The sequence below is a fragment of the Bubalus kerabau genome, chromosome X, assembly GCF_029407905.1.
Source record: "Bubalus kerabau isolate K-KA32 ecotype Philippines breed swamp buffalo chromosome X, PCC_UOA_SB_1v2, whole genome shotgun sequence".
Classification (NCBI taxonomy): domain Eukaryota; kingdom Metazoa; phylum Chordata; class Mammalia; order Artiodactyla; family Bovidae; genus Bubalus; species Bubalus kerabau.
Genome location: NC_073647.1, coordinates 21107553 through 21126355, shown reverse-complemented (window position 1 = coordinate 21126355; position 18803 = coordinate 21107553). Strand labels below are relative to the sequence as shown.

Below are 18803 nucleotides of genomic sequence, written 5' to 3'. Positions count from 1 at the left end.
TACTGTTCCATGTAGAACAGTTGCATCCTAACTTGCTCTCCCACCTTAAAAACTGGTGAATAAAAAGTAAAATAAATAAATAAATAAAAAATAAAAAAACAAACTGGTGAATAAATTTGAAGCCTGAAAATTCTCATTAGAAAATATCCAGCCCCAGAGCTGAGATAGTCACTGTGTGTGGATACCCTATACTAGATCATGGAGCCGTGGAGAAGAGCCAGCCCTGTGGGCTTCCCTCAAGGTTCCTATGTAATCTGTTACTCAAAAGAAACACATTAAGGAAATTCAATGTACCTGCTCCCAGACAAAATGCCCGAGTTCAAATCTTGGGTATTTACTGGAACATCTTGTGTCTGTTCCTTAATCTCTTTGGGCCTCTGCTTCCTCATCTGTGAAATGAAATGATAATATTCATCTCCTACAATTATTCTGAAGCTTAAATGAGTTAATATGCATAAAGTACTTTGAACGGACCCTGGCACACATAGTAAGTACTCAATATCATATAAATCTGTGAAATCCAATAAAAGGTATCAGAAAATGAATTCTGACATTGAAGAGAATATTTTTCTCTTGAATGTTTATATCTCAACCTTCATGATCATGGTGGTTTAGTCGCTAAGTGCTGTCCGACTCTTGCCATCCCATGGACTGGAGCCCAGGTTCTGAATTCCCTTCATGTAGAATACTGCATGGTGGTCTGAGTAGTGTTTGGAAGAAGAAAGACAGGTTTTCTCTAAGTTTGGTGTTTCAAATGTCCTTTCTCATCCTAGCTTTCTTATAATTTCCCCATCTCTCTTCTTAGTCTGGTATTTAGTGTTTCCCATAGCATATTATAGCTGAGTTACTTGTGATCATTTTTAGTAGTTATACAACAAATCATGTGCAGGACATGAGCCAATACTTAGCCAAAGTATGAAATGGAAAAACTCTGCCAAACCCAGCTTCATAATCTTCCTTTCATAAAACTCTACTGTGTCACTTGGTTTGATCTCTCTTTTTAAAACTTCAGCCTCCATCAACCTATTTAAGGAAAGGATAGTACTACAAGGCCTACTGCCTAAATGATTTAGCTTATAGTTGAACCAAGGATACGGTGAACCCATCCTAGAGTTATCTTTGACCAAAGTGTTTCTTGAGCACGGTTACGGAGTTTAAATTTTTGCCTATTTCCTAATGGTCTATACCATTTTGAAATTTCTTTTGTGTTTTCTAGAACAAGTCTCATAGTCTAGAAATTCCTACTTGCCTTGCTACCTAATCAGAAATGCATTTCAGAAAAATCTCTGGCCCATAGTAGGTGCCCAGTAACTACTTGTTGACATTTTAACTCTTTCTACCTTGTTTTCTGCTCCAAGTCCTTTTTTTCCCTAATAAGCATTGTAATGAAAAAATGTCATGCCCTAGCCTGCTTTTCACAGACATTTTTTATAATAATCTTTACCTCTCCAAAATCCAGCCGTTTTAGCAGTCTCACCAGTGTGGAACCTAATTAAAGATCAGAAAACAAGCAATGTTTAACATGTAAGCTTCATATTGTTCTCTTTAAAGAGGCAGCAACATGACAGATGTGGGAAATGATTTCAGTGTTTGCTGAGGCGCAGTGCTAGAGTCAGATGCGGCCAAGTGGCAAGTCCACAAGTCAGTTGTTCTCTCTGGCTTTGGTTTTTTCATCTCTTAAATGTGAGAGCTATACTTGGTGATCTCTAGGGTCTCCTCCAACTCTAAGACTTCTATGATTCTCTGACCACCTTCTCTCCTCCCTCCAGGCCTGTTTGTTCCTTTGTCAAATGAGAGGGTGAGAAAGTATCCAAGTCCTAAGTCTCTGTAACTTTAAAGGCATGCTCTTGTTTTTTTTTGTCCAGAAAACCTAGCTTTCCAGCATGGCTATTCCTTAAGGGTATTGGTTAGCCAAGATTTTACTGTACATTAATACGTGGTTAAAAGGACCAGTTTAGTGCCTAGGAAAATATTTGGCACTGGTTAAAACTGTGGAAAAGTCCTAATTCTTCCTAGGGAGCCTTGACTTCAGTGTATACAATTACATCCTGCTGGACAGTCGTCCCCCTTTACACTTGAGTTCTGTTTGAGATAAGAGAGTGTGTGTGTACATCAGATAGGAGCCTAACAGTGTGAAGTTTTTCTCCTGACAGTGTTAATCCCCCATTCCTGTTCCTAAGGCTACTGTTGATAAGTGGTATCCAAAGTTACACTCCAGAGCAGGTGAAGCACACTGCTGCACTGCCCTGTGTCCCAGCATCTGTTCCCTGCGGTGGTATCTGCTTTCACAAGTCTGTTTGCAGAACTGGTTAGTACTGATAGAGAGGAATGCAGTAATCCTCTGATACTGACTCCAAAAGGGGAGGGTGGGGCCGAGAGACTGAGAAGACAGGACCTCTTGGGGAGCTGCCAGCTCGTGATCCTGGCCATGATCCTTTCTAAGCATTGATGGAAATGAATGGCAGGATGGGATCAGCTCTTCTATGCCCAAGACAATTGCATCCTATAGAAGTAGAAAGATGAAACTAAGTCTCATTTATCTGCAGAGGCCATCGAGCCGCATCTGACTTCGGTGCCGCCTTCATCCTTGCTGCTTCCCTTGCTCATGAACTTTTAGTAGCTCTCTGTGTCCTGCCATATGGTGTCTTGGTTTCTGCCTGGTGTCTAAGCCCCTTAATAGCCTGGTCACATACGCGGTCCATCCTATACGCGGGCAACTGTATTTCCCAGAATTCCTCAACCCCATCCACAATCTGCTCCGTACCATGTATGCTTTTGTTGATTTCATTCTCCCTTAACTGCAGTGTTCTCCCTTCATTTGATCATTTCAATCTAAACCGCTTGTGATCAGCTGATGCAAACTGTTGTATATAGAATGGATAAACAACAAGGTCCTACTATATGGCATAGGGAACTATATTCAACACCCTGTTATAAAACATAATGGAAAAGAATCTGAAAAATATAAATACATGCACAACTGAGTCCCGCTGCTGTACAACAGAAATGAAGCACAACATGGTAAATCAACTGTACATCAATAAAATTTAAGATATAAATAAATCAACCCCTTCTTTGGAATGTAACTAAGTCCTACATCTTCTATCAAGTGCGCCCTGAGCACTCCATGCTTTGCTGCTCCCAAGCCTCAGACAGCCTTCACATAACCCCAAGTTCAAATTTATTCATATTCTTCCATGTAGGATATATCCATTTTGCCTTCTGTGCAGCTGTGGGCACAGAAAGGAGTACACACGAGCTACCTTTCTAAACCTTGACTGGGGGGCTTACATTTGAAAGGGCTCTCTAGCAGTTTGCAAAGAAGACATGCTCAGATTACAGTCTGCCATGGCACACACAGTGATGACCATCTAAAATGAGTGGGAGTAGTTGAGTGTGTGTGTCATATACAGCTGAGTGGCTGAATGTTCATTCCTACCTCCCCATGCCTTCCTAGCATACCCTTTTTCTTTATCTAATCTTGCTGTAATTCACCTCTTTGGTAAGCACACCAGGCCGTGCTACATGTGATCCATTGTGACTCATACGTGAAATTCATGGCCAAGCCTTCAAAGTCAAGTTGATAGATTCGCAATAGATATGTAGTTGCTGTCTCTATCTTGGTCCCACCATTGTCTATTTCTTCTTCCAAATTAGGTGAATCCCACCACCCAGTGTACCCATGCCCTGGTGAAGATGATGTACTGCTCCCACTGCCAAGGTCTCGTGACTGTGAAACCCTGTTACAACTATTGCTCCAACATCATGAGAGGCTGTTTGGCCAACCAAGGGGATCTTGATCTCGAATGGAACAATTTCATAGGTGAGCAGGCGATTAATGTGTTTGTGTCACTCCCGGGCTTCCCAGGTGGCCCACTGGTCAAGAACTCACCTGCCAATGCAGGAGACATGGATTCGACCCCTGGGTTGGGAAGATCCCCTGGAGGAGAGCATGGTAACCCACTTCAGTATTCTTGCCTGGGGAATCCCATGGACAGAGGAGTCTTGTGGGCTGCAGTCCATGGGGTTGCCAGAGTCAGACACGACTGAGCGACTAAGCACCCACGCATGCACATCACTCATTAGAGATAGCTCACCTTCCAGCCACAAGAAATGTTTAATTTTTTAATTAAAAAAAATTTTTTTTGGCTGTGCTGCATGGCTTGTGGGATCTTAGTTCCTTGACCAGGGATTGAATTCCTAGCCCCAGTAGTGAAAGTGCCAAGTCCTACCCACTGGACCAGCAGGGAATTCCCCAAGGGATGTTTTAATTGTCAGCGATGGAATTTCTGTTCATTATATAGTGATTCCTGGAGTTCTGATGATACTCAAAGTTCATACCACTCTACAAGTAAATGTTCCCTTGAACTAATGGTGGCATTTCTGAAGACAGTGGACACCAAGCAAATACCAAGTTTCAATAATGAGAAAGTGCCTTTTTGACATTTTCCCCCAAAGGTTACTTTTAGTTCTACATCGTAGGCTTGTACTCATGTAAACGCTGGAGTACAGCCATCACTCATCTGTGGAAGGAGCTTTTCAAATGTTACATTTGTGACATGGCAACTGAATCTTCTGCATACCTGCCAGATACCACTTAGATATTTGGGTCAAGTGCAATCTGACTGTGGAAATTTAAGTTATATTTCTATAGAGGATTTAACAATCACAGACTGCTCTGGTGAGAGTGGAAGGACTTTTGCCCTGAGAATTTCAGAGGTCAGTGTTCTCACCTACAACCTGAAACCTAGAAAACCTATTACTGGAACCCAGACAGCGATGGAAGTGACCTAGCCAGCTTCCAAGAGGGTTAAGTATGATTTGTGGGAAATGACAAATTAGGGATAATTGAAATATCCAGTCATCAACTCCCTGGATGCCTGCTTAATGCATATGGGAATCCTGGAATGTTAGTGGCAGGTGTTGAAGCTGCTAGCGGTGTGGCTGCACACATAGACTCTCAGGACCCCAAAACAAACTCTCTCCCATCCCCCAGTTGCATTTGCATAATTGCAGATTTTGAGTGTCTTTGTAAGCACCTATTTTTCACTTATTTGTCCACATCATGGGAACATGTATGCAATTTGCTGAGGGTTTTTTGTGGGGAGGGGAATGGGGGGATTGGAGCTGGGGAATGCTTTTTAGTCTGCATGAGATCTAATTATATTAACTCTGAAAGTGCATCAATAAATTGGCTCCAACAGATTCTTGAGAATACTGACACAAGGAAAAAAAGATGTGAATATTAAACACCGTAGCACAATTGTAGGCTAAATAGTTCAAAGCTAGAAGACCTGAAAAAAAGTCCACACACAGAAAAGCAGGATCCCATGAAAGAAGACCAGACACACACACACCAGTGCCACATCATGCCCAGAAAGTAGCCATGGGAGAAACTGTTACTTGAAGACATTTCCAGATCTAAATTAAAGTTGATATACTTTTTCTTTTCTATCTTTTTTTACTCACCTTCTCACCTCCACCCGCAAATGTCATGTTTGCAATTCACTTTTGCTTAATTCATTTTTAAGAAACAAGATGGTTTGCCTTTTCATGTTTCCCTGTAGCACCGAATGCACTAGTTCTCTGGGCAAAGCAGTAACACCCGCACACAGTGATCTAGGTTGGCTAACTTTTCTACAGGCACGTCATGAATAGTGTAAACTATTCTGTTATTCTGACGTGTCTGGGAGAAAGTGTAACTCATAAATTTGTCTTAAAATACAAATTCTAGGGACTCCCCTGGTGGTCCAGTGGCTAAGACTCTGAGCTTTCAATGCTGGGGCCCTGGGTTTGATCCCTGGTTGGGGAACTAGATCCCACATGTCACAGCTGAGACCCTGTGCAGCCAGATAAATTAGTAAAAATCAACATTTAAAAAAGCAAATTCTATATATTTTTCCAAGAGCTTACAGGTCCATATCAAAACCATACTCTGGCTTCCTTAATTTATGTCTTCAGCCACGTACTCTAAATCAAGGAGGACTTCCATGGCTGCTGTTCTTGCTGTGTGTTTTACAAATTACATTTGTTATCTTGAGAAACAAAATTAAACTCAAGTGGAAATTGGTAGGATTTCAGAATCAGTTTTCCTCATTTATTTTAAATATTTTTTTTGGAGGGAGGAGGAATATAATTCTATCTAAACTGAATTTTTAATGGGTATTTTATTCTTTATTTCTAATAAGCTGATATAAAAGGCCAGGAGTAACAGACATTGTTAATCTCCAGTGCTTTTTCATGGATTTTCACAAGGGTTTAATTAATTTGCTCTGTGGTTGTCGAATTCAGTCCCAATTTACATGCCTCTGCCATAAGTTCAGTGTTTTTTTGTTGTTGTTCCTTCACAAGGAATTTTTCCTCCTTTAAATGACTGCAGTTAATGAATGGTCAAGGAGGGCTTTTCCCCCCTGCTTCTTTAAATCAGATCATGGGGTTAAGTCGGAAAACTGCCTTTTGTTCATCCAGTCTGGTCGTGAGGCTAAAGATGTGGGTTCGTGATTATCAGCAGCACAGAGCAAAAGGAATCACTTTTTCTTGTGAGAAGGGGCTGCTTTGTTGCAGGGTGGGAGGGAGCTATCATGAACACTGAAATGCTGCAGTTGGACTCGAACCTTTAAGGAGACTAAGGATGTGTTTTTCAGTCTGCCTTACCATTGTGCCCTCCTCTCTCTCTTGAACTGCACCTATTAAATGTCACCCACCTTGATAAAGATGGATCCAAATAGTTAAAACACCTTGGACTAGGTTTATAAGCGGTTATAGGAAACCCTCTTTTTGAAAAATAGTGCCCCCACAACAAAAGTCAGTTTCTGGCGAATCATAAATTATGTGTAGGTACAACTTGCTCTCCATCATACTACCATTGTGCTAACATTCATTTGACTCCCAGCCAACCTTATTCACAGCACGTGTCGCTGCCACTGGGGATTTAGTATGAGGGGGTTGGGATTGCTGGCTAGGCCATTAGCCAGTTCCTGGCAGGAGGCAGGAGCTGGTCAGCTATCCTGCAAAGGGAGACCTGCAGCCTAGATTCATCAGAAGCAATGACACTGGATCTGACATCATCAGATCATGGAGGCGCGCCCAGTGGATGGCTTAGCAGGACCTGTCCCAGGACTGAGCAGGGACTTTGGCTCCCGGGCTGCAGGCTCTGGGCAAAACACAGCCTCACTCACATTCTTCAGCGACACCACATGCAACCCTGGTATGACAGTTCCAGCCCCACTCCCTTCTCAGGCCTTTGTGCATGGCCAGCTGGCCTGGAGTTGACAGATGCCAAATAGCCAGAAGAATCGGGGTTTGTGTTCCCTTTCACAAGCACGTTCGTGATCTGGCCTTTCCTCACCCGTAGGGAAATAAGTAGTGACGAGATGCACTGTTTCCTTCCTATGTAAACCTCTGTATTTGGGGTTTTTCTCTGGAGCTGGCGACTTCTTGGCTCTGAAGGTCTGTGCTCTGTGGACATGGTGGTGCTGATGCTTTGAGAGTGATGAACACATTTAGGTTTTGCTCCACTTGTTGACAGAACTCCCCTTTCATTAGCACATCAAACGCATTTTTCCTCTCCTGGAAAAATGGTATATTCATGCCGGCAGGCTTTCCTTAGAGGTTGGGAGCGTCAGTTTTTGGTGATTACCACAATGTGACCTGCAACTTCATTCATTATGACTTTCCCCCCAAATTTGCATTGCTTGGAAGTCTACTCGTGGTTTGTGACATGTGGTTGAGAGAAGTGAGCTCGAGCTTTAAAATGTTGGGCCACATTTGTTCTTGGGGGAGGTGAAAGGTTGCTGACCACCTGCGAGCTTAGGTAGAAGTTCAGCTGTGGCTTATGCTTTGAGAGGGACTCACTATGTTCTAGAACCTTGCCCTTCTTTCCAGCAGCCGTCCTTGGACTACCTGAAGGCTGTGGAGTATGTGGACCTAACTCTCCTTTAAGGGGAAAGAACACATGGAAAAGTTCACTGCTTGTCATAAATGAGGCATCCTTTTTCTCATTTGTATATGACCTTTCCAGTTTCTTCTAATTTTGCACAATGAGTATCAGGGAAAACTACTAACTAAATCCCAAGAACCATGGATGACAAGAAAACCAGTACAGGGGGTGGTTTTCTTTAAGAGATTCAATGTGTCCTAAAAAAATTCTAGACTTTTCCAAAATGTAGAAATGATTTGCTGAGTAGTGAAGGACACAAATTGTAAACACAGATTTTGTGCCCTGTCTGTTTTTTTTCATTTGAATAAAAAGTGGCACATGTTTTTTGCTTTAAAATAACTCAGGACCCTTGTATTTGAAATTGGAAGTTTATCTTAATACAAAAATTGGATTTTACAAAATGCCATTATTTGTCAAGTCCTTAGAATTCTTAAGGAGGCGCCTAAAATTCCTAGGAACACTTTCATTTATATTTTCTAACTGCGTACCCAAGGATCTGAAAGGGTTTCATTTAAGAAAATGAAAGAAAAGAATTGGTATGCCAGGATTTGAGGTGGTTTATGTTTTTGACTCTGGTAAATCGAACATGAAATGGGAAGAGCCGTGGAAGTCCCTGGGCGAGCCGGCATGTTATTCTATTCCCAGCCTTAGGTGTGTCAGGCAGGAGCGAGGTCAGAGCTATGCAGTGACAGCTACTGACACGTGGAGGGATGAATTATCAGTGTAATAGAAGGTTCCCAATTGTGTGCTTTCTTGCTGGGGGAATAAAGGCTTCATCTGGCCACTTCCCACTCTAGAGAGCTGGTGGTACATAGCGACTGAATGCAGTTTTGTGTCATAGAAAAAGATAGGAAAGTATGAATTAATGATAATCATGTCTTCCCTCCAACACCCCCCCACAAGGGAAACAAAGACAGTAAAATAATCAGACTGATCACTCAAGGCCAAGCTAATGATTTACTTTGTATGCTGTATTGTTCTGCCCTAAACCTCATGTTAGATGCTATGCTGATGGTGGCTGAGAGGCTGGAGGGTCCTTTCAACATTGAGTCAGTCATGGATCCCATCGATGTGAAGATATCAGATGCTATTATGAACATGCAGGAGAACAGTGTGCAGGTATCTCAGAAGGTAAGGAAGGCAGGTCCTGGACTGGAGAGGTGGGGCCCACTCTAGCCTGCTATGCCTCATGTGGCCACGTTTATGCCCATGCAGGTTTTCCAGGGATGTGGACCCCCCAAGCCCCTCCCAGCTGGTCGGATTTCCCGTTCCATCTCAGAAGGCACCTTCAGTGCCCGCTTCAGGCCCTTCCATCCCGAGGAGCGCCCCACCACAGCAGCTGGCACCAGTTTGGACCGATTGGTGAGCCCTGGGGCAGCAATGGCTATGTTTAAGGGCAAAAACCTGAAAACATTTGCTCAAAATGCAGTTTGATTTGGAGGATTCCAAGCACAGGGTCTTTTCAGGTGAAACTTTTCCAGCAAATTGCACAGCGATGTCAGTGAACCTGCTTCTCTGATTTCCTCGCTCAGAAAGTTCATCCATAGAGCTAGGAAGTGGGGTGCTCGGAGGCTTATCTGAACACCTACGTTTTATGTCACGGTGCGGGTAACTCATAGGCTGGGTCCTGAGTCATCAAAGCCCTGCCAGAAGATACTGTGTTTTTCCAGTGTATCTCTGGGGCGTGGGACCTGGTAGGCCCCAGATGGTAGTTCTAATGAAGAACAGGAATGGACAGGGTGCAGGCACTAGGCAGCTTTTTTTTTTTAAATGGCAACTTAATCCAGAGCTTGCATTTCATCTGTTAATTCTTGTGCTGATTTTATACATTTTACATAGAAGTATTGGGGTGACCAGAAAGGTCATTCGGGTTTTCCCACCAACCTGAACAAATTTTTGGCCAAGCCAAAAATCTGCATTTTTCTCTTCAGACTACAGAGAGACTCTGGAGATACTTTAGACATGATCTGAAGGCACATGTGTAGATAGTTTGGGGTTTTTACAGAGGTTTTTGTGTTCTCTCTCTCTCTCTCTCTTAATGAGGTTACTGATGTCAAGGAGAAACTGAAGCAGGCCAAGAAGTTCTGGTCCTCTCTTCCTAGCAGTGTCTGCAACGATGAGAGGATGGCTGCAGGGAGCGGCAATGAGGATGATTGCTGGAACGGAAAAGGCCAAAGCAGGTGAGCCGTTGTTGGCCAAGTGTGCCGTTTCTCCCTCCATGATGGGGAACTTTCAGAGAAGGTTTGCTTGGTCGTTTCATCGAGGCATTGTGAAGCCTTTCACAAGCACGTGGCAACACGTGGAAGATTTCTAAGCACCCTTAGGAATTGGCGTAGAAGTGTCGGGAAGGCCGCCAGCTACTTGCAGAGAGTCTTGGGGCAAAGGTTTATGCCCGTGGTTATATGATAGCGTTACTGCTGCAACCAAGGATTGAGTTGTTCTAACAGTGTCATTATTTTTCATATTTAATACCTGTGTTCCTGTGCCTGATGGCGTGGCCTCATCAAGTACCAATTCTCAAAAGGTCTCATTGTCTTCCCTGATGATGCTCTGTGTCCCTCCCCTACATACCCAGTAACTTAGACAAGTGTCCACTTAACTCTGCCCCACCAACCTCCACAAAATGGGTAGTTTTCAAAAAGGTCCCAGAGTGGAGGAACATGTGTATCCCCAGGAAGAGGAGAGATTCCGAGTTATTCAAAAGGCAAGCACTTGCAGTTCACTGCAAGTGGCAAATACCAGAACCTAGCAAGAATCTTTGCCAATCTTCGGCAGCTTTTGTTTTACTGATCCTCTTAACGAGGTCATTTCTCATTGCAGGTACTTGTTTGCTGTGACAGGAAATGGTCTAGCCAACCAGGGCAATAATCCAGAGGTGCAGGTTGACACCAGCAAGCCGGACATACTGATCCTTCGTCAAGTCATGGCTCTTCGAGTTATGACCAGTAAGATGAAGAATGCTTACAATGGGAATGATGTGGACTTCTTTGATATCAGTAAGCATGTGTGCTTCTGAAGAACAAATTGTTACATGTTTGTTTGTACAACTTGAGATGAGAAAGAGCAGAATAAACATTCCTTTTTCCCCCCGCCCCAAAATAGGTGACGAAAGCAGTGGAGAAGGAAGTGGTAGCGGATGTGAGTCTCAGCAGTGTCCTTCGGAGTTTGAGTATAATGCAACTGACCACTCTGGGAAGACTGCCAATGATAAAGCCAGCAGCACTGGGGTCCCCGCTGCGGCCTGGCCCTACCTCCTCCCTGTCTTCTGCATCTTATCCCTGGTTATGCAGAGAGAGTGGAGATAATTCTCAACCTTAGAGAACAAGTGTTCATCGTCAGTTACAAAGGCACTGGTTATCACTTTTATACCATCCTAGTGACTTTGCTTTTTAAATGAATGGACAACAATGTACAGTTTTTACTATGTGGCCACTGGTTTAAAAGATGCTGACTTTGTTTTTGCATTCAGTTTTGTGGGAGAAGGGGATTGTACGTAAGGTCAGTCCGGCCTCCTCAGTCATGTTAAATGTGGCTAACAGTGTAGGTACAGAGCGTAGTTAGTTGTGCATTTGTGATTTTTATCACTCTGTCTGTTTGTTTTCTTTCTGTTTGTGGGGTTTTTTCCTTTCAATATGATCTCACCTTGTTTATTACAAGAAAACCAGGGTCCTTTCTTGGCATGTAACATGTACGTATTTCTGAAATATTAAATAGCTGTACAGAAGCAGGTTTTATTTATCACGTTATCTTATTAAAAGAAAAAGCCCAACAAGCAGTACAATTGCCATCTATCCCTGTTGTTTTAGTTGCCTTATCTGGAGAGAAGAGGAGGTGTTGTATCTTTTTTCTGCAATGTGAGGGCACGAGGGGGCTTCCAAGCCATTGTCAGGCTGTGTTCAGGCATCAATACAAGAAGAAAGTTGTACTTCATTTATAGCTGGTGGCTGGAGGAGGCTGCAGACTACCCATTTTGCTTGAGCTGGGTTGTATAATCTTCCATCACAGATCAGTCCGTTTCTGGAAGCCGCTTATCCGTCTAGAAGATTCTTGATCTCCCTCGAAAGATATAAGGCATTCAGGCTATCCCAGGGTATCACACTTATTTTGGGGGTGGGTTTGGTTTGGTGGTGTGTTTTTTTTTAATACAGGCACGTTAGCAAGCCACTGTGCTGGTCTTCGTGTCCACACTTGACCCTCTTTGACAAGATCAGGTGTGTTCAGGGTGGTATGGCCATAGACCACCCTCTTTGAAGTGATATCCCACCAGCAGAAGTAAGTGGCTAGCAATCTCACTTGGTCCCTCTTGGTCCAGATTCCAAACCCAATCATAGCCATCTGGGGGGCTAGCCAGAATTGGGGTACAGCCTGGGCTCAGGCAGTAAGTATCAATACTCTAAAGTTTTTGTCCATGCGTGTGTATTTGCATTTATTTGGTTTTGGATCCAGTGTTTTGTTTTTTAAAAAAGAGATTCTAAAGTGTCTTATTGAGTCTTTTTCTTGCCCAGTCCTGCCCCATCTGAAAGCCAAAGGTCTTGCCATGGTTCACAGCTGTGTGCTACCCTATCAGCCAAGCACCCCAGTTGGGGAGCTCTGAGTGTCCAGATTTTTCTTCTCATGTTGTTGGGCGTTTGAGTGGGGGGCAGGGAGGAATGGGAGTAGGTAAAACTGAGAAGATCACATCTTCGGGGTGACCTTTAACCACGCAGGTGAACTGACAAAGGCCATTAATTCTTGTCCCAAACCAAAGAGTAACCACTGCCTTGGCCCCTTTGGGGCCGTTTCCTTGTGTCTTTACCAAATGACAGCTCATAAAACTGTGAGAATGTAACAAATCACATTAAAAGGAGTTCCAGAAGTCTTCAGAAAGAATCACTCTGCAAAGGCTCTTCTTGCTTTAGACAGCCATTCAGATCCCAACCAATTCCCCAAAAGCTGAAACCCACAGAGAGGTTGTTTGTGTTACTGTTCAATCTTCAGTTATAAGAGTAATTCTCTATTTTTATATTGAAACGTAATTACTTGATAGCTCAGGGTCTACATTTCATTCAGCTTTTTACACCAAATTCTGCAGAATGGACAAAATGAAATATTGGGGCTGTTATAAACAGAGGCTTAATTTTATTAGAAGTAGCCAGTTATTTATTGAAGCATGATGTTAATAAAATAGGCATATTCTGGCTCATGTGTATAAGTTTTGTTTCTTTTAAACAAATCACAGAAGACGTAAAATTGAGAAGGCGCTCCATTTATGTATGAGGAAAAATTGATTGTAAATAGCTAAGCTGCCTTTTGAGAACTTGGAATATGTGCTGATACTTAGTAACTACCTCAGTTGTGAGGAATTTCCTTTTTAGCTTAGACTGCTATTACTTTTACTTGGTAGAAATGAATCTGGTCTCCAAAATGTGGCTCAGAGAGTTATCCCCATAGACCTTGTTAGATTGTTTTTAATTTAAAACCTTGATCTCTGCCCAGCTGTTTTCTTTCAGTCAAGTTCTCGAAACCAATAACATTTTCCGAATTAAATATTCTTGAAGGTTCTTCTGGAGTCTAAATGATTTGTTTTCTTTCTTTGCAATTTTTCCTGTTACTCTTTTATTATTTAAATTGTCTCTTGCCTTTGAACTTGAACTATGAAATAAACAAATCATAGATTTTTCCATTGAGGTCTGACTGGATAACTGTTGGCTTCCAACCAGCTGGCAGGCTCACACCCCTACTCTCCCCAAAACAGAAATAAAGGCAAGTTGAATATTTTAAAAATCTTAAGAGTTCCATATATGAGATAGAAGGAAAGCTTTGTGAGGAGACCTTACTTTTCCAAAGCCTCAGTTAATAGCATGTGAAGAGTTTGTGCTTTACAAAGTCATTGATTAATTACTGGTTACTTTCAAACACTTCACCCACTCTGTACCTTAAGAAACATGTTAGGACTCTTAGATTGTATTTTCTTTCAAAACTAGTAATTAGCACCTGTTATTTTGCTAAAACTGTACAAACAATGGACTTAGATTTTTGAACTTTAGTTTCCTGGGTGTTAGAAACCTAACAATACACACATAATTTTTTACGAAAATTAACAGTTAACAATCTTTAAAGTAAAACTTACTGTATGTGATTACAAAACCACAATAAAAATAGGTATAGATGGTGCTATACAAAATTCTACTTCCCCTTTTGTGTTGGTAGAATATGTCTATTTGCATAGCTAAAAGGTAGTATGTTAATAACAGTATCTACTACAGGAAGCCCCCGTGTGTGTGTGTGTGTGTGTGTGTGTGTGTGTGTGTGTGTGTGTGTGCACTCGCTCTCAAGCAAATACCACACTATCAAATACAACTTTCTTTTTGAAATAAAACACTGAGAAGAATCTTCTAATTAGAACTTAGTGGGAAAAATATAATTTGGCATTCCGTGATATACTTTAAAAATTCAGTTTCTACCTTTAAACTCCTGATTGTTTAATTTTAAAAATCCTTTTTATATGTGTGAAAAATACCTGAAAGAGAACATGGTAATACAGGAATTCAAGCCCATCAGTAAGGCTAATGGCCATGTAAGAATTGCTTGTCTAATTGAGGTTTTAAGTAGGTCGTATATTGACTGGGTTTAAAAACAAAAACCTATACTACAAAAGTACAAAGTGAAAGTTTCTATCCTGTTCCTGCATTCATCTGCTCAGTTATCCCTACACCGTAAATAAACTTATTAGTTATTTCTATATGTTTTCTTCCAAAATTCCTTTATACAAATACAAGCAAATATGAATAGAAGCTTTTCTTTTTTGTCTGTTTACCTGAAATGTAGAATATTATGCCCAATCATCTCATGAATAGAGGCTTTTCTTTTTTGTCTCTTTACCTGAAATGTAGAATATTATGCCCAATCATCTCATATTTGTTTAGGTTTCTCATAACGTTCAAAAGTATTGAGAGGAAGAGGAGACCCTAAAGGACTCCTGTTCAAAAGGCATGGCTTCTCTGCCACCACAATTTGCATTTTTATTGCACTTTGGCCCAGATTAATCGGAGTAATTTTTCGAGAAATAAACATGGAATTGAGGAGCAGTTTGGCATTGTAGTACTATAATCCCAGAGTGCACAATTAGGATGCTGTCTGTGCTTCATTAAGGTTCATTTTTGGCACTTTGTTTCTGTATCATCACCAGCAAAGACAACCTTGGGCAGCACGACTGGATAGATCCTCTTAGAGCACAGCACATTAATACCACTGTTAATGCTTGGAAATGGTTCAAGAAGGAAATGTCATGGCCTAGAGTGGACTCATATTCTATTAAAGTACTCTTAATGTTTCCTCAAGCTCAAATGCCTTGAAATAGCAGCAGCCACCACACAGGAAGGAGATGAGAGTGTTAGGAAAATGTGTAACTAGATTGTCTGGGATACCACATGAATTATCTGTCTCGTGGTCAAAGAATCATTAGGATATGCATGTGTCCAAGTTCAGTTTTCATGTAAAATTAAGTTTTTACTCATCAGGGCATGAAGTGACTTCTAAATTCAGAAGTAATCAGAAAAATTTCGAAATTCATTTTTCAGCTTGAGGGTCCATGTGTGGAATTAAATGCCCAATTTTACTCTACTTTTGGTATTTCTTAAAGAAATATTAGGAATTCTGGGGGGGAAAGTATAGGATCATTGGAAAGAAAAAGATTCTCATGCATCAATCCTGCCAGATGCACGCTGATAAAAGGTGAAGAAACAACACGTGTGTGATGACACAAGATGCTTTTCTAAAGGGTTCATGGTCTGGGACTTCACTGGCGGTCCAGTGGTTGGGACTCCACACAGGAGGCATGGGTTCAGTCCCGAGTCAGGGAACTAAGATCCCATATGCCTCTTTGGCACAGCCAGAAAAAATAAAAATCATTAAAGGAAATAAAGAGCTTGTGGTCTTATAGACTGATTTAAGTTCCCTGCACTTTGGGGAAGTTTTGCAACAACTTTCTTGCCCTACTATGTGTTGCTGTGTTTCTTACCAGAGAGAGTTGGAAGTCCTGTGTGTTTGTGAGTGTGTATCTACACACAGAGGTGTATCTGTGTATTTTCAAACAATCCCAGTTAGACTTTACCCTGTCACTTAGGGCTGCCTTCTCCCTGCTGGCAGTGGTGTATGCTTGGGGAACGCAGACAAATTTTAATAATAGCCTAAGGGAAACATAATTAGGAAGGTAAGTCTCCTGCCAAGGGGGAAAAAAATACATGCACATATAAAATGCATTCCAGATAGAATTTCTTAGATTAACCACTGCCTGGGATTTGCTTTTCTGCCTCACCATCGATAGCCTCAAGCTGCCCATAACCCTCTCTTCTTGGTGACTTGCTGCATGAGGCAGTTTGTGCCAAGTTGGCCAGAAGGAAATAAATCATGGTCAGCAGGTGGTTTTCTGAACACACCCTAGGATCTCAACTCTGACTACAGTTGACTTAAATTTAAAAGTCTTCAGTGGCCCTGCTCTCACTTCTCTTGTTGTTGTTGTTCGGTCACTAAGTTGTGTCCGACTATGACCCCATGGACTGCAGCACACCAGGCTTCTCTGTTCTTCCACATCTCCCAGAGCTTGCTCATACTCATGTCCATTGAGTCAGGTGGCCAAAGTATTGCAGCATCAGCTTCAGTGTTGCTCCTCCCCATGAGTATTAAGAGTTGATTTCCTTTAGGATTGACTGGGTTGATCCCCTTGCAGTCCAAGGGACTCAAGAGTCTTCTACAACACCACAGTTCAAAAGCATCAATTCTTCAGCGCTCCAAGGGACTCAAGAGTCTTCTACAACACCACAGTTCAAAAGCATCAATTCTTCAGCGCTCAACCTTTATGTTCCTACTCACATCCGTACGTGACTACTGAAAAACCATAGCTTTTTCTATATGGACCCTTGTCGGCAAAGTAGTGTCTTTGCTTTCTAATATGCTGTCCAGGTTTGTCAGAGCTTTCCTTGCAAGGAGCAAGCATTCATGGCTGAAGTCACTATCCACAGTGATTTTGGAGTCCCAGAAAATAAAATCTCACTGCTTCTACTTTCTCCCTTTCTACTTGCCATGAAGTGATGGGACCAGATGCCATGATCTTAGTTTTTTGAATGCTGAGTTTTCAGCCAGCACTTTCACTTCTCATTTAAGTATAAGGGAAAATTGTTACTCTGTTGTTGGAGTTCTGAATACTTTGCAACAAGTTTTGGCAGTAGCAATGAACAGAAAAACAGCACATTGACTAAAAAACAGTCATTCCTTTGTACTTCTGTTAATTCACCTGCAGTGAGGCAGGATGAACCTGTGTGCCTGGCACTAAAGCTGGGCCACGGCCATGATCTCACAGGGTCTTGCAGAGTAGAAACCCTTCCATTTTGCAGATGTGTCAAAGGGATAAGTTGGGTGACTTGTCCAAGGGGTGACAGGTAAGAAATGCAAAAACAAGAGTTGGAACAGGGCTTGGTCTGCCACAAGGGCCTGCTTATCTTGGGCGCTATTTTTCCTTCTATTACCCTTTCCCCGTTATTTCATGTGTGAATCAGCAGGAAGGGATGGTGCTTGTCAGGCTTGCTGCATGAAGAGCTCTCCCGGTCCTGTGGAAGGGCCAGGGTAAGGGTCATGGCAGACCTTGGCTGCAGACTTTGGCTGGCCCGAGGACAAGGTGAAGAGTCAAGGACCACCTGGAGACAAATCTTGAAGTGAACATTTTTCTAACCACACACACTGGCTCCTTGCTCAGCTGACTTCAAATCAGAAAGAGCTTTGATGATAGTGCAAGGGGACCACGTGTTCTTTGCCTTTTGGTTTTACGGAACCGGCATTAAGTCATGTGACCTTGTCTGTCTGCCCCAGGACAGCATCATGTGACCATGTATGAACTGGCACTGGGGGTGCTAGACAGATGCCTTGCTGAGAAAGGCGACTCACTGAATACCATGGTAGTGAAAAGAATACCATGATTTATGTTGGAAAAATTCACACCTGTTTAATCAACTGGAGTTTAGTGAGGAGGTAAATACATCTTGCAATAAATAAGGCACAGTGAATATTATCTGAGCTTCTTAAAGAACCCTTGAGAAGATTTCAAAGTCATACCCGGGTTAGAGAGAGGGCACAACCGAGCTTACAGGCACTGTTCCAGCCTGGGGAGTGTAACAAAAGCTGCCTCCTGCTGTACTGGTCTTCATGCTGCTTAGAAATGATAACATCTGAAGACAAAATCTGTGCTTTAGCGTCCAGAGATTTTGACTCACCTTTTGCTACCTAGGGCAAGGTGGGGTGGGCAGGGGAGAGAACCTGGGAGCTTTGATTGGTTTCCTGAATACATGTCCAAGCGTGCCCATCAAGCAGTATGTGCTGTAAAGCTTGGGAAGGGTCCTGCTCTAGAGGTATTCTGACTCTGGTGTTTAATCTCAACCTTGATGCAAGGTCCAGAGAGATGTCATTGAAATCCAGCAGGGACCAAGGGCTCTGCCTCCAAAAGAAAGGCAAGTGAAGGCCTCACTGGTCTACGGAGACAGGTGCTGAGAGGCCATGTGACCCGCACCCCCAGATGTTGTGGGAAGAGCAAATTCCTAGGACTCAAGGCAAACCGTCTTCTTAGAATGTGTAAATGGTCCGATTTGAAGAAAGAGGAGTTCTTCCTCTACTCAGTGAATAGTGACTTCTGTAATTGGTTAAACCGAAGGTGCTGTAGGCTGATGATGAACAAAATGGTGGACAGGAGTGGTGTAGAGGCAGTGACCGTGGGGGCTGCCAGAGGTTGGTGTTCACCTTGCCCCTTGCGCCACTGGCCCACACACAAGGCAGAGCTGGATGGACCCTTATGTGCCCCGCATTGTGTAATTTGTCCTCTAAGTTCCCTTTTGGAGAA

The 18803-nt window shown here is 42.5% G+C and overlaps 1 protein-coding gene across 1 annotated transcript in view; it reads left to right on the top strand.

Annotated features, from left to right (window-relative positions):
- Window positions 1-13479, top strand: part of GPC4 (glypican 4) — a 107314-nt gene extending 93835 nt beyond the window's left edge. Inside the window, exons 4-9 of the mRNA XM_055565670.1 lie at window positions 3658-3823; window positions 8940-9070; window positions 9155-9301; window positions 9983-10119; window positions 10760-10935; window positions 11042-13479. Of these exons, the coding sequence (XP_055421645.1) occupies window positions 3658-3823; window positions 8940-9070; window positions 9155-9301; window positions 9983-10119; window positions 10760-10935; window positions 11042-11244 (960 nt within the window). The 3' untranslated portion in view covers window positions 11245-13479. The remainder of the gene's footprint in view (window positions 1-3657; window positions 3824-8939; window positions 9071-9154; window positions 9302-9982; window positions 10120-10759; window positions 10936-11041) is intronic.
- Window positions 13480-18803: the final 5324 nt, after the last annotated feature.